General features: G+C 38.7%; 1 protein-coding gene across 2 annotated transcripts in view; it reads left to right on the forward strand.

Moving 5' to 3' along the window:
* The window catches only part of igsf11 (immunoglobulin superfamily member 11), a 67159-nt gene that overhangs the window by 38537 nt on the left and 11559 nt on the right, over positions 1-17063 (forward strand). For both annotated transcript variants that reach the window (XM_034700303.1, XM_034700304.1), the window contains one exon: positions 14287-14450. In XM_034700303.1, the coding sequence (XP_034556194.1) occupies positions 14287-14450 (164 nt within the window). The remainder of the gene's footprint in view (positions 1-14286; positions 14451-17063) is intronic.

The following is a 17063-nucleotide window of genomic DNA, read 5'->3' on the forward strand; positions in this document are numbered from 1 at the left end:
TTCAGCAGTACGTGCTGTATCTTCCAAACCCCACCCATCCCTATTATCTTTGTTTGAATATAAACAATCTTTGTCAAACAGAGCATTATTTTGGAGCCCATACTTAAGGAATAATATGTGCTGATGCAGTGTAGAATCCTGGTAGGTTTAGCAAGACCTCAACAGGAAGCCAAGGTATCCGGACTTTTATAATCACAACTTAGCGCGGCAGTTAATTGAATTAATTCTATAAGATGCTTATATTAATACTAGATTAAAGTGAGTAAACTGAAACTTGAGTTAGTTTTTAGCTGTCTTGGATTGTTTTGATTACTTAAGTCCTTTTAAGCAAAACTACTCACTCACTAAGCATTTTTTCAGTATACTTCTAGAGTTAAGACCACAGAACCCAAGTTTACTTCTCCAAAATCATTTATCATATGAAAGCTAATTTCTCAAAACAAGTAAACACAAAATGTTTGGATTTTGGTTCATACAAAAACTGATACATTTATCACCTGCAAGAGCATTTGAAAAGTCTTAACTGATTATTTATCCAGTTCTAGTATTATATAAGGTTTTTATGTCTTCACAAGCAGTGGAGTTTTTGCATAAAGGGCGCTGTTCTTTAGAAGACAGGCTTCTCTATTTCAGACCCAATAATGTAATTATACTTATGTTAATAGAACAATTTTTTATAGTTGCTGGTAGTAAGTTCACTCCTTGTGTGTGGGGTCACCTTTCTATAATACTTATACTTCTGTTTGACCGTAGGGCACAGTGCTTAGTGGCTTCGTACTGGCATCGTTTTGACACTGAGTATTTGATGTTAAGCACTCTTTCTTTGATGTTGTCGATATGGTATGATACGTTTAAGATCTTTATTATTTCTGTGATTTTAGATGGCATAAGTCAGAGGGAACTTAATCATCAGCGGCTCTGTGACCCACTCTCTTAGTTGCATGCAGTTTATTTGTTATGCAAGTATGGTTGAATGTTATATAGTGTCCTGTGTTTGGATCATCAGATTTTCTTGTGTGAAAATTGCTTGGCCTCACCAGAATTTTCATGCCAAAATCGCCACTGTGCACCAATAGTGTGCATAAGTCACATTTTATATTTTTGAGGATGTGCACATAACGTGTGTTTATGTGTGTGATTGTATGTAGGAGTTTCTTTGTCTATGCCTGCTGTGTTTGCGTGTGCATGCGTGTGCGTGAGTTTTTGGGAATGGTTGTCATATTCTCACAAGGTCCAGGTGGCACGAGGAGGCATCCCTTCCAGTTGCTACATTGCAACCCACATACACACCCAAACTCACTCTGATAGATGACTGCACGTTTCTACGGATGATTAGATTACATAAGAAAACACTGCAGAGCCCTAATAGTTGGTAAACCCAGATTACACAGGATTATCGTCCCTTTTGCTCCGCCTCTGCTCTCCCCCACTGTATGTTTGTGTGTGTCAGTGTACAGGGAGAGTGGATGACAGGGGATAAAATAGAAGAAGGATGGGGAAAAGGGGCGGTGTGTGTGGTGTGGGGCAGTGAATGATGCTGCAAACACCAGAGCCAGATGGGACGGAACCTCTAAGCAGCTTAGAGCCACAGTAATCACGTACGCTAAGTTGCCATCAATCGTGTATGTGCATGTTTTTGAGTGTTGCATGCATATAGATGTGCATTTCTAGTATCTCATACGTGTAACTTAGGCAGTGCAGATGCATGCTCTGCAAAAAAAGCTAACTTTAGAGAATGTTAAATAAGATTTAAAAGATTAATTCTGCAGGAGATTCTAAGGCAAACGAGATATAAGTGGAGACAGTAAGAGAGCTGGAGAGAGAAAAGAGAAATAATTAGGACAAGCGTGCGAAAAAGATGATAATATTCCATACTTTTTGAGATATCACAGAAACAATGAAGGTGAAAATAATATAGTTATTATAGCCTTCCTGTTATTTCACCATGTGCAGTGAGAAGAGAATTAGCTTTAAATCTCCAAAACATCAAACTGTAAAACCCGAGAGAGAAGTATGCATATGTGAAATTACATACATGAATATTCAAGAATGGTGCTGCAGAACCTGAGAAGAAACAAGGGGAGAAACTGATTTATTTAACAGTGTTTTTGACATGCTATGCAATGATGCCATGGGCAAGCTGTTGGGATGCGCCCTGGCCTAGAGCTGAATGTATGTGCTGCTTGATATGTCCCTGCTGTGGCTTTCCCTGTGGAGTTTGAAGCTGCAGTATTGATTTGAACAGATCAATAGTGATGATTGTTTCCATAGGGATAATAACATAGGGCAGTCAATTATGGATAATGATATGCTTCATTTGAAAGTGTGCAATCAACATATTGTTTAATTTCTAGCAATTTACATAATCAGTGGTACTGGCCATCATTCATTTATGAGCTACTTTGTTCCAGTTGATTAAATAAAAGGCTAAAATCACATGCACTCTTTAATTCTACCACCGTAGGGTCTCATCTTCCTGAGTATTCATCCCCAGTTTCTTTGATCTCCTTCTTCCCTGACCTCCTCTTTTGAGAGGAAAGGGTCACAGCTTGCCTGACTCTCTGCTCATTGAACATTCAGCTTTGCTTTTGATGGAATTAATTTAAATGTAAATGATGCTATGATGGAAAAGCATTCATTGGCCCCAGCATAAATTTCACACTGCAATACCACTGGTGGGACCTCCTGAGGTCTGAGCCAGTCCACTGGGAGGGGAAGATAAATAAAGGAGCTATTACCTTTTCTTTGGCTATTAGGAACGGTGCAACAGGGGATTACAAGGAGTTACATTAAACAACGTAGAATACACTAAGTGCTATTTGTTAATGATTTAATCAATAAATGTCTTCATTTTGAGTTCTTCATTTCACATATACACCAATGAGCCATTTGTGTCATGATTTTGAAATTGACATAACACGATTGCACATTTGTTTCTTTGAAATGGCAGTTACAATGTAGGAAGTGCAGTAACTCCAAATGAAAATGTAAAATTAAATACAAATAAGATAAGTCAGCAATGAAACAACAAATAAGAGCGAAGAGTATTAAAGAAACTACCTGTGCTTCCTTTTATGTACATATCTGATTAATATTATAAATCAATCTCAAAGCCTGTTATTGATTGCATATATTTTTGCTTAACAGCAGTAGTCTCTTTTAGTCTGCATTACCCTCCACTTGGTTATCATGTTTTTCCCGTGTCTGCACATGACATCACAGTAGGTGGAGTTACTGCAGCTGCATTCTCTGAGAGGCAGAAAACATGAAGGCCACTGAGAAGTAGCATCAGCTTTCAAAAACACGAAAAAGATACAAAAAGAAGAAGGGGTGTACTGCAATGCAAGATCATAAAGCTGGCTCTCTTTTAATTCGGCAAGATCACCATGCAGAGATAGACGGTTTGGGACAAGGTTATGTTTGAATTTCGACTTCTAATCTTCTGAGACACCATACTTTCATCAGTTATCTGACAGATGCAAGAGGAAGTTTAGATCCTTAGCTAACAAAGTGTATATAGAAACACTTTAAATTGTAATATTATATTAATGAATCCAGTTACAGTTAAATCAAATCATAAATTATTTTGACTTCTGTTTGGCCCATTACTAAAATTATGTCCACTTTTTTTTTCAAAGTGTGAAAATTTCTGATTGGGCTGGATTTCTTGCCTATACAGATAAAGTAGTGTCATTGTTACATTTCAAGTGTTGTACAGTGGTTTACCTGCATATTAGAAATAAACAGTAATAAACAACAGTTTATCATACAGTAAAATCAAAATGTGAATTTTTGAATGAATAATAGCAAGGCTGTGCTTTGTGCACGATACCCTGGCCTTGAAACCAGAAGAAGCCAAATCACAACAAATGTTATCTCAAGTAGCTTAAAACAAGAGAGCAGGTGTAGGCCATACCCATTATATCATTAACAAACACCCAACATCGAAATCTGATTAAGAGTCAGTCTTATCTTACCTTAATCCACCGTGAGCGGAGCATTTTGCAGCCTTTAGCAAGTTACAGTAGCAAGAAAAACTTCCTTTTAAGACAGATACCTTGAGCAGAACCAGACTCATGTTGAACAGCCATCTGCCACCACTGTGATGGGATTAGAAAGGGGATAGAGGGAGATGCAGGGAGAGAGAGAGAGAGGTGGATAGAGTCAGACAGGAACAACAACAACAACAACAACACCTCATACAGACTTATGGTTATAGTGCCAATGATAATGGTAAAGGTATGTGCACCACTTCCAGGAACTGAAAATGAATGATAATAGACTGATTTCAATACAGCAGTTAAAGCCAACAGGTTGAATAGTAGCATTTAAAATAATGGTGACATAACATTGATAATAATGGTGACATAACATTGATAATAACAGTGACATAACATTGATAATAATGGTGAGGCTGATATTAATAGCTGTAGAGGCTGGATTCAGGCAGGCCCACAGCAATGTTCCAGAGGAATATGAGACATGGGAGCTCTGGGACTCCCAGGAAGGTCTATGGTTAGCAACTTTAATGGAACATGAAGATTTAAAGTTAATGACTTGCATAATGAAAAAAGAGAGAGAGGGAAACATGGGAGCTTTATCAAAATAGGAAGCTAAAGGCTCTACATCCTATACTAGTTTCAGAGGATTGAGGCAAAGACAACTGGGCCTGCAGATTAGTCCATTCATTCAACCAGAATGAGTAGTGACTCTCACATGTGTATAGAAGGCCAGCTGAATTTTTCTGCAAGCTGCATCCGGATCTCAGCCAAAATTCACATAAAGAAACCATACATGGAGTGGAGGTCTGTATTGGCTCTGTATCAGCTTCATGTCAAAATCCTGGAAAATCAAGTATAGAAGCATGTCCCGGATGCTTTTCAAAGCAAAAACCTAATCTGTTTTTTTTGTAGTGAGACTCCCCCTTGTTTTCACACAATGCTTTTATTTTGAAATTTTGTCAAGGATTGAAATTGTCCCAATGGGCAACTTTCATTAGATAAAAAAAAATCATGAAATAACTTGGCAGCAGATAAGCTATGTTAATAATTAAATAACATCAGGTTGCAGGAATATTTGGTCTCTTGCGATCTCTCCCTTTGCATCCATCTCTGCGCTCCTGTTACTGATCAGCTGGTGTCCGTGTTAAGCACCTGTTTTCTAACAATTTAGGTTCCTAAAGACCAACCCCTGACATCTTTACAACTCCCAAAAGCATTCCTTGATATAAATAGAAATGTACAGTACATAAAACTGAGTCATAATTTTGGTAAATGATTTTACTGATCAAATAACACCAGGTTAGGAGAGAAATAATCCAATGCAATCTCTCCTCCCTCTTTCCTCACAATCAACGGATTACAGTGTGTGTAGTGGATCGGTTGACTGAAGGTTGCCAAAAAAGTAAGACGGTACAGATCGGTTCTTCTGGAACCCTTCCTAGGTTCTGACAGTGGAAATGCACCGGCAATTGTGCACCATTCTGAACTGAACATTGCAGTTTAAGATGTAATGATGCCTGACCATTATGAACTTTGTTCAGAAAAAGGATGGTAAATTCTATTCTAGATTTTATGGGGAGCTGGTGTAGAGAAGCTAAAAACAGGATGTACTCTCTTTTCCTATTTCTAGTTTTACTCAAGCTGCAGCATTGTGGACCAGCTGAAGTCTTTTAAGACTTACTAGTGCAGCCTCTTAAAGGGAAATAAAATAATCCAACCTATGGGTCTGCATTGTTCTGACATAGGATGTGTCTGATTTTTGTAGTCTTGCAAAGGGGAAAAAAGATTGTCTTTGAAATGTGTGGGAGTTGAAGGACAAATCCTGATCAATAGAACTCCTTGATTCCTAAAAGTGTTGCTGTGTGCCAGACTGATGCCTGATCTAGGGCAGATATATCATTAGAAAGAATATTTCTCTGAGGTGTTTGGGGCAGAGGACAACAACTTCAGTTTTGTCTGAGTTTATCAGCAAAACAATTCTGGTCATCCAGGTCGTGATGTCTTCAAGGCATGATTCTAGTCTAGTTAACTGATTGGTTTATCAAGTATAATTGAGTGTCATCTACAGTGAAAATGTATGAAGTGTTTCCTCATGATGTTATAGAATGGAAGCATATTTAAAAGGGGGAAAAAAGCACCAAACTTTGTACTCCATAACTAACCTTGGCATGCTCAGAGGACTTTTCATTAACATGTACAAATTGAGATGGATTTAATAAATGTTAATTAATTAAACCAAGCTAGAGTGGTTCCTGTAATGCCAATTGATTGCTCCTGCCTCTGCACCAAGACGTGATGGTCAATAGGATCAAATGCAGCACTAAGATCTAATAGGACAAATACAAAGAGAAGACCACTGTCTGAAGACATTAGTAGGTAATTTGTAACCCTCAGCAGCACAGTGTTGTGCTATGGTGGAATCTAAACCCTGACTGAAAATCCTCAAATAAACTGTTTCTATGAAAGAAGCCACAGAGCTGATCAGCCACCTCTTTCTTCCGGATTTCTGAAATAAAGGGAAGCTTTGATATAGGCCTTTAGTTTGTCAAGAGGCCTGAATCAAGAGTAGGCTTTTTCAGAGGTTCGATCCCAGGTCCTGATGTTCACATGCCGGAGTGTCCTAGGGCTGCACTTAACCCCCAGCTGCCCTCGGTGCTGTGCCATCGGTGTGTGAATGGGAGTCGTCAAAACTGATGGGCTCATAGCAGCCTTTGCTATCAGTGTATGAATTTGACATGTAATGAAAGTGCTATATAAATGCAGTCCATTTACCATATACCTTTCAAGGTGGCTATACACAACAGCTTCAGTCAGGTTGAGATAACTTTTATGTGACATTGCCCCCTCTGTGGATACAAGCTGACACACAGGTGGAAAGTCAATGCAGAGAGATTTCCCAGACTTGCAAAGCTGTCACATCAGTTTCTCTACTATACCAGCAACACCAGTGCCTTCTGAGCAGACTGATTGTGACTCCATTGCTCTCCTTACTTACACCTGATCATGTGGACAATAGGCAGAAAACTAGACACTGTGAGTCTATTATTATTAGTATTATTATTCTGCTCAGTTCCCTTGTTGCAGCAATTCCACATTTAGTAGTCTGAAATACGGCTGTTGTGGTGGAAGATTTCCCCCTGTGGGGATTCAGGGTGGCTCAACAGTGCGGTATGCAGTATAACTGCCCCATTCTTTTTATATTTACTTAGAACAATTGTTTATAAATGGTATCTTACAGTGATCATTTTAAAGCTCACCACAGTATTTCTTCACAAACTGGCTTTTATGCAGGTTTGTTAAGAATTCCAATTACAAGAAATCAGAGGGTTCATTACACAAAGATGTCCCTAAAGCAAAGGCGATGTCTTTCATTCTGGAAAACATTGGACAAAGAGAACAATGCAATTTATCTGAATTTGTAGAATATACTTAGATATTTTTACATATAAAATACAGGTTTACAGTTTACATTATAAGATGACAACTTGAGCTAGATCCTATGGCCTTTGTAGATGTGAAGTAACCCATGGATCTTTATGGATATATTGTGTTTCTATTAAAGCAAAAGAGATTTACAGCAACTGCCTCTGACTGGCTACAGTATAGGTCATAAACCCTGCCTCTACTTTATTTCCAAAGGGAACATAAGTCAAACTATAAAATCAAAATACACGTCAAGTTAATACCTCAAAGAAGTTTCAGTTATGAAAGTAAGAACTAAAATAAGTATGGGCTGCTCAGTCACTCTGTGCTCGAGTTGGCAGCAGCTTCGTCTCGATAGCTAGATGGTAACTTGCTATCTGAGACTTCAGATTTGATGTATTTTCTCGTATCACATGGATTTTTTTGTTGCAGATTTTACAAATAGCCTTAACTAAAGTAGCTGGTTCTCCTTCATCATTTCGGGGAAAGCCGAACTGTTCTCAAAGCCTGAGTTGGAAAATGCTGTTATGCGTCTTCAGAGACAATTTGTATGAGCCTGCTCTGCATGTTAATATTTAGCGTGTTAAACAATTTGAATGCTGCCTTAGGTTAATAGAGCTGTAGTAAACACACTGGGTTTCATAACAAACACTTTGAAACTATCCTGCTATCAGTATTAGAATAACTTTCAGAACAATGATTTAAAAAAATAGAAATGAATAAGAAAATATGTTGGGGGAAAAATTACATGGCATTAGATAGAAATAATTTTTACATTGATCGTACATTATCAAAAAAACAGAAGTTTATTAGGAGGACACAGCATTGTAAAAGAGGAACATGTGGGACCTCATCAAAACACCAGAACTGTCTTACTTCAGGGTATGCTAGACTCATTAGAGTTCCTACAGACCCAAAATGTAAGATTTCCCAAATCTGCAACTGACCTATCTCCAGGAAATGATGTTTTATTAGGCAACTCAAGCTTCCTTAAGTATGAAGTGTCAACATTTGTGCTATATATTCAGTGTATTTCATATTCAACGGTGATATAAAATATTCATTGTATTTTATAATTGAATCCCAGTATCCTAATTAGAGCCTTCAGCCTGCCTACTTGCTGCCTACTGCTACACTTCTGCCGATATAGATTTTAAAACTACAGACTTACCACTTATCTTTTCAGAGAATAAAAGACTTGAAGGATATTCCTTAGTATGATAAGGTTTCTAAGAGTGCATCATTCTTTTGGATAATGTAAGCATTTACCAACCTTAAATAATAGCGACCTTGGCGTAGACAATTGAACCAGTCAAGATGTCACTGTGATGCTTTGTAAATACAGCCCCTGTCTGTGTTTTTACTTTGATGGAGTCATAAGGAAATCATATCTTTTGGAAATCTTACTTGTTCAATGTTCTCCCTACGGCTCTTGAGACAGAAATAGACTGATGAAGTGTGTGACTGTTTCCACACTAATTACACGATGAATGGATTCATTCTGTGGGAAGCCCTAAGTGAATAGCTTAACTGTTTTTACAGGGGCATGTTTTTTCTCTATGTGCGCATGTGCACTGCTCGAAACACGTAAGAATACATCACCTGAAACAAATAATTTTAAATGAAGAACAAAGCATGGCTGCTACTGTCTCTCTATACCTCTTTCCCCCAAATTTATTTAGGAAAGTGTTAATGAAATATCAAATGAATCTGTTTTTCAAAATTGCCCCCCAAAAACACACACTGAACTTTATTGATTTTAAACAACTATACCCTCCAGTGACTCCCCTACCCGTTTCAGACTGTCAAAGAGAGTCAGAGAACTCACTTTCATTGAAAACAACTAGAAACGATGGACAAAGAGAAGGCACTTTCAAAATAAAACAGGAAACACCAAATGCATGGGAGCCGAATAAAATTGTACAACAGAACAATGAAATACAAGACTAACATATCACAGACAGGAAACAACACAAGACATGAAACACGCGGTAAAACAGGAACTGGCTATTAACATAGCAAACAAGAAACTATGAAAGGGAAATCATGACAGTACCCCCTCCCAAGGAACGGATTCAAGAAATCCCATACTGTCTCTGAAAGAACACAAAGCAGGGTGGGCTGAGGGGGTCTGAAGGACGGAGTCAGGGCCAGAGTTCAAGGAACGGGGCCTTTAAGGCGCATGGCCTGGAGGTAGGGCATGGAGCCAAGAGAAGTTTGGAGGATGGCCATGTGGAAAATCTGGTGGACAGATCAGGTCAGGTGAATGTCCAGGGGGCTGACCAGGCTGTAAAACAGTCCCAACCTGGTGGGCAGATCAGTTCAGGCGGACCTCCAAGACACCCCACATGGGGAAGCGCTGAGCGTTGAGGGGAACACGGATCAGGGGTCAGCTGGGCTGCCATCAGTATACTAGGGGCTGGAGTTGCCTTAGCTGCCAACCTCGGGCACAGGAATTCAGAGCGCCTTTCTTGGCCGAAGACAAGGGGGTTGCCTCTATTGGAGAAGGCACAAGGGTCACCTTCCTGGGTGAAGGAACAAGAGTCCCATCTATGGGCATATACCCCAAGTCACCTGTCTTGGGACAGACACTTCGAAGGCCTTTCTAGGCACAGGCACTGGAGAAGCCATTCTGGGCACAGGCACTGTGAGAGCCATCCTTGGCATAGGAACTAGATCAGTGGGGCCTCCAACCTCCGACCAGGGAACTGGTAACGGTAGGACCTCTGACTGAGGAACAGGAGCTGATGGTGGCAGGACTTCTGACCGATGAACAGGAACTGGTGGCAGCAGGTCCTCTGACCGAGGAACAGGAATTGATGGCAGCTTGCCTTAAAAAGATGTCTATGTGCCCTGTCTCAAAACTTTAGATTAATTTGACCCAACGTGGAGAATGATATTTCTTACAGTTGGCTATTCAGCAACACCATTTAGGATTCTTTCTGCCAAGTCAGAGGCCATATGGGAAAACAGAGTACTCTGGTGTTTTTACTTCACATCCATTGCACACCTTTTACAGCAATGTAAACACATGCACTACCTTCTAATGAATTCTCTTTCTGCATTGCTTCCCTTCCACTGTCTCTCACATGCTTTTTTGCCTTGCATGTACGCTCATTTCCAATGGCTTTCTATTTTTATTGCAAACTTTTTCTTAGCTGAGGATTTGTAGGAGGCATGTTTGCCAGCCATATGGCAGTGCCAGGGGCGTCTGGAACAGATGTGATCGGCATTGGTGCTCTGCTCTGTCAAGCACATAAAAACACACAAAAGCACACTAAGACACCCACACACTCAAACACAGAGCAAGGATAACTTGATGTCTGTTACCAAGGAAGAGGTCCCAGAGTGACATCAGCTTTAAGGTCTGTTTCAGGCCCAGACCCGTGCCCCAGCCCTGGTCACCGCTCCAGCTCCATCTGTGGCTGCAGCTCTGACTTCAACTAGTTGTACCCTAAATAAGGCCATGAACTTTCAATTATTAATATTCCTTGGCTTGATAAATGTCTTTCTGTTAGGGAAAGGAGATATGCTTGTGATCTGCTATACAATATAATTAGTATCCACCAATCTATCACTCAATCAATCAATCAATCAATCAATCAATCAATCAATCAATCTTTATGTATATGGTGCTAATTCACAACAAATGTTATATCTATACGCTTTACAAAAAAGGGGGTCTAGACCATACTTTTTTTGTATTATTTACAAAGACCCAACATCAAGATAGGATGAGGTTCATCCTGCCTGTTACATTATTTTAACAGGCAGAAACCTTGAGCAGAACCAAAATGCACCTAGTTTATCAAATCCACAAATCCCAGAAACTTGGAACATGTTCCAAGTTGGAACCGGTTTTCAGTACCCAAACCTAAAGCTCGCTCCATGAGATAGATAAATACATTAATGGGTAGGTGATGTTTTAGTCTGAGTAAGCAATTTTTTATGAACTTCAAAACGTTTTTAATGGAAATTGTTGAATTGTGTTGCAGTGAATCTGGTATGTCCTTAAACATGAGTGCTATGGGGTGTTGGTTTGGCCAAGCGGTTTAGTCATTTGCCCCATGTACCGAAGCTATGGTCTTTGAAGCAGAGAGCCCAAGTTTGAATCCATCCTGCGGTCCTTCACTGCATGTTGCTCTCTCTCCTGGTTTCCTGCTCTCAGTCTCTGTAGTGATTTCCAACGAGTAATCATTGCCGAATATGATGATGCAATCTCCAATTATTTTATTTAATGCAGTTAAACATTATTCTGAAACTGATGAACTATGTTCCCATGAAGTCTCTTCCAGAGCGATGAACCTCCTCCTATTTTCACTTGTGAGAGACTCAGCCTCTCTACGCCCTCTATAGACCCAGCCATGTAACTAGCCTGTTGCAAATTAACCTTTATGTTAGTACAGGTTGGTTCTTTTTCTACACAACTTTATCAGAGTTTGGTTGTCCCTGCTCCGGCCTCTGAAATATGCCGCCAGCATCAACTTAAAAATTAGCTCTTTTTTTTCACAAAACAATAAAAAATGTCAGTTTCAACAATTTATATGTCCCATTTAAGGTATTTTCAACTGAATATAGGTAATTTAATGAAGTTATCATGTAGGCATTTGTACACGTCTTTTACACCAAACATATAGTTCAGGCAAACAGAAGTAAAGGGATTTAATTGTTACAGTTTTTCTCCCGTCTATTAAGTACTAAGTTACAGCAAGCTGTTATTTTAGCTCTGCACAACATGTGGAAACTGTGGGGAACAGCCTTTCAAGGCAAAAAATTCAACCACCAATTGTAAATCACTATTAACACATTATATTTGTAATTTTTGTACTAAAACGTAAATGTAAAAAGTTGTGGTCGATGCCGTACCTCTTGCAATGTGTTGTTAAAGCGCTGTACTAAATACCTTGTCAGGATGAGAATGAATGTGTGACAGTGCTTGTGACTTTATTTTTACATCAGCAGTGCTTTGAGCATGGTGCTTGATGAGTTCCCATTAAGCAGCTGGGTACACAACTTTACCACCTGGGTTACAATACACACTTATGTCTTTGCTTGCTTGTTGGTTTGCCCCATTGCCTAACAGGCAGTGGCAGCATCACAGGATCTGCCTCGCAAAAACAGTTTTTCTTGAAGCCCCTGGGTTTACTGCAAGAGAATAGTGCATAGTTTGTGTGGGCACAGGTGTTGATGTGTTTATGCGTTTGTTTGATCTCTGGCTTCTATTATTATATTCGCTTGCAGAAGATTCACTTATTGTTCTCAAAAACACAAATTCAGTAAGATCTCAGTGTGAAGCGGTTTAAGGGGAATAGCATTTTATAAATTAATCTCACTTGCTGTTTGAGTCCCAAAATTGAAAAAGAACCTGGAATTGGTCACAGAAATGTGGCTATAAGGCTTTTATAGTTATATATCACACAACTCAACAAGCAGGTATATCTACTTCAGGTTTGGTGCTGGTGTAGCGTCTGTGTGGGTCTCAGACAGTCCAATTGCCATCATCCATCTTTCCTTATCAAGACATGATTACTTCCTGTTGATTTTTTTGGTCATAGTTAAGTTCTTGTGGAGGAGATCTAAGTTGATTTAGTCTGTAATGTATTTAGCTGGTCTGGAAATAGCATAGACCTACAGCATATTTGTCTCTGTTGATTTGTGGTTGCTGACAGTGTAGGCCACATGAGGTAAGTAGCCTTGTAGTTCCGTGGTTTGAGAGGAAGGAGTTAAAATGGAGAAAACAATGTATTGTTTTCAGAGGTTGACTGTATGTTCCAAATGCCAAAATGAAAATGTAGGGGACAAACGATTGCAGTGAGGGATCAAAAACTATGGAACGATCTGTCCGAGGAGGTCCTTTCTTACAACATACGTTTATCGCAGAGCTTTTCCTGATTTTACCTCAACTTTATTTTATGGTTTATTTGAATTGAACCATTTAAAAAAATATTTCAAAAGAATTGTATTCCTTTATATTTCTTTCAAAGGATTTGTTTGTTTTAAAATGTGTTTTATTTCTTGATCTTGCCTTGTGTGATTTCATGACCTGCCTGTTTAATTTTGCTGCCTATGTAAAGCACTTTATATCCAGATTTTTTTTAAATGCTCTATAAATAAAGTTATTATTATTATTATTATTATTATTATTATTATTATTATTATTATTATTATTATTACTATTATTATTATTAGTTCCTCACACTCAAGATGCATGGGAGGGACCATGGAAAAGAAGAAAGATGAGAAAGATTGAAGATATACATTTTAGGAGACATAAGAGATCCTTTGCTATCAGTTTGAGATCTCAGCTGTCAGTCAGTTTTAACAGCTGTTTGCATCTGCACACATGTGCACTGTATTGATTGAGATTAAATACATTGAATCGGGTTTACTCTCTTGTTTTAATCAGTTTCAAGGCACCCCTTATCTGTTTAGAAGTCCATCTTTTTTAAGTTATTAAACTCTGGTATTGTTTTAGTTAAGTCCAATCTGCTGCAGCATCCGGTCATTGAGTGATCGTAAATACAGGCTGTGTCTACCAGTTAAAGGGCTTTTGTGAAAGCTGCTCTTGTGTATCCTTGCTCATTGCCCTGTTTTTTGTTTCCTCATTCCTCAATCCCAGCTTCTCCGAGCAGAGGTAGAGCTCTAAGGAGACTTAAGAAGCATCTCACATGTCTGTCATTAAGTCTCTTTATCTTACTCTCCAAAAGTGATCTAAAAGTGAGAGTGAAGGCGAGATCTACAAGATGCATCTTTTGGGTGTTTTGTTAAGATATATATCTTCCTGATGTGTCTTTCCTGATGTGGTGTGTGTGCTTGTGCTTTGAGTATCAAGACACTAATGTCTGCCATGTTCTTCTTGCAGTGTGTGTGCAGGCACTGGATGTGACAGTATCCCAGAGCAGTATCCAGGTGGCCCGTGGCCAAGCAGCCGTCCTGCCCTGCTCCTTTACCACCAGTGCTGCCCTCAACAACCTGAATATCATCTGGATGGTTATACCACTGTCCAATGCCAACCAGCCAGAACAGGTATTGTGTGCATCATTTAAGTATCAGGTTGTTCAAACTGAAAATAGCTTTGATTACTCTGGTGCATTAGAGTTGATCGATGCTGGGGCTGCACAATACATCATTTACAACCATTGGAATTTTCACACATTCAATAGTTACATTTAAATATCCAAGAAAATATGAGGGGCCTTTCACACATTATTCATGTTGGCCGTCTCACATACCAGCCATATTCTCCCTTTCACATGCATACGTGGTTTCTCCCTCCCATATACATATCTTCTTCCTCTTCTATATATTTAATGTAAAAGGAGAGTATGTAAGTCACAGGAGAATATGTGTGAGGAGAATACTGAGGTACGGATTTTAAAAACCGTTCAAAAAAGTGCTAGAACCCCAAAAAGCTATTCAATTACATTAATATGAGTAAATGCAATTAGTTACTTTCCCATCCTGCCAGTAACCAGTTCACAGTTTGTAATACATTAAGTGAGGATACAAAGTACAGCGGAAGTCATGGGCGTTGTTTGACCAAAGAGTCCTGAAGAAGCCCCAAATAACACTAATAATGATTATTGTTAATCCATTTAGTCCCCTCATGTTTGGATTTACAACATAATCCACGAGAGACTGTTGAAAAACCTTTTAACAACTTTTTTTTGAAGCCATCTGTCTTATATTATTTATCCATCTGCAATGTTACACATTCCAATACAGTATGTGGTGACGTTAAGGTCTGATGCTCAATTGTACGACAGTAGCAGTCAGAAATCTGTGAATTTCATGAAGAAAAATGTAAGTACCAGTAAGTTGGAAAGTAAGCAAACAAGATTACTAACAGTTTGAAGAGAAAACTAAGTTTAAAAGTCTTTATTACTGTTACTTCAAAATTGTCTGGTTGTAGTTACATCACGGCTTGAAAACACGTAGAGATTGTGAAACAGGTGTAGGGAGCTAATGGCTAATGTTCACTTTCTGCCTTTCACTCTTGCCAGCTAACAAAATGATGCACAATATTATTTAAAATGAAGCAATCGAAGGGCTTCTAATTCTGGTAGGATTGGGCTATTTAGAGTACATTTATGGACAGATTACTGAAGCTCAGAATAAACCCACACTCACTGGGAATGTCCTTTTTCTCATGGATGGCTTTACACTTTTTTAAAAAGATGTAGCCAGGGTCTGATGAGACAGTAAAACCAATATGATGTTACCTGACTGCACTGTGTAGCAGGCCTGGTTTACTTTATAAAACCACTTCCGTAGTAGCATGGTTGCCTTTCTCTCCTTCTGCCCTGTCTCTCAAACACACATATACACACTCACACAACCAGACATGTGTGCCTCTGCTTCTGTTGTATTGTTAATATTCTTCCTGAGAGGTTTAGGCTTTTGATGGTTATTTGTTTAATTATGCCATTATGTATAATTGATGCTGTTTAGTAGAATGAAATCCATTTTAAAGAGTAGTTGTTTGTGATTGTTTGTGCATGGACATTGAGGTAACACCTGGTGGTGGAAATAAGTGCTTAGATTCACACCTTGATTCCTCCACTTTTTAACAAATATACTCATTAAATACAAAAAATGTTACATTTCAAGTCAGAATAATACACTTATATTTTTCTGTTTTTGATTGTTGGTCCTTGATCCCAATGTGGTGCCCCGTTATTATTCATTATTCATCTTGATTCAAAGTTATATTTTTGGGCTTTTTGCCCCTTTTTTGTTAGAGTGGGGAGGACAGTGGTTAGTGCTGGAAACAGGGAGAGAGTGGGGGAATGACATGCGGGAAAGGGGCCGCAGGCTGGAATCGAGTCCGGGCCAACCACTTCATGGGTGCGCAATTTAGACATCAGGCCAAATCAGCGCCTGAAATATTTTTAACAACAGTAATCCAAAATTTCCTAATGATGTTTTTTTTTTATACTAATGATCAATCTCCAACAAAATTCAACCAGTGTATTTAAAGCATTTTTTTGTGAGTAGATAAAGAGTAAGAGACAGCTTTTCATATGACAAAGAGCACAGGCTTAAGCAGCTATTTTTGTATTCTCTCCTAAGATTAATTTTAATGTAATTTGGAGCATTATCAGCAAAAAAATACTGATTTGCTGATTAACTAATTGGTTGGCTGGTTGGTTGATTTACTCATGATTTATAGTGGCATAATTTCAACCCACAGGTTCATAAAGTTAATAAAACTCTCCTTCTCCACTTTTTTATTTTTCCAAACAAATATTGCAGAAATAAAAGATAACAAAATGTGAATTGTACTTATACTGTCCAGCCCTTCATTAGTAAATCTCACAAGAGATTTTCCAGTGATTGCAAAAAACATAAAGTCAACAGAACTGTAAACAAAAAGGATTAACAGATATTGACAAGAGGCTTCAAGTAAAAAAAATAAAATAATAATAACTTCTACTTTCATCCGCTGAGTAAGCATTCCTTGGGCATGAGGGAGATCTATAACTCTTACATGATGGTAATTGCTACTATCAGGCCATTGTTGTCGTCTCTATCAAGCGCTCTCTGCCTGCATCACTCTCTACCTTCTTTCTAGTCCCAACACGGTTGAGGCAGATGGCTGTTTAACATGAGTCTGGTTTTGTTCAAGGTTTCTGCCTG

Source organism: Notolabrus celidotus, chromosome 14 (assembly GCF_009762535.1).
Source record: "Notolabrus celidotus isolate fNotCel1 chromosome 14, fNotCel1.pri, whole genome shotgun sequence".
Taxonomy (NCBI): domain Eukaryota; kingdom Metazoa; phylum Chordata; class Actinopteri; order Labriformes; family Labridae; genus Notolabrus; species Notolabrus celidotus.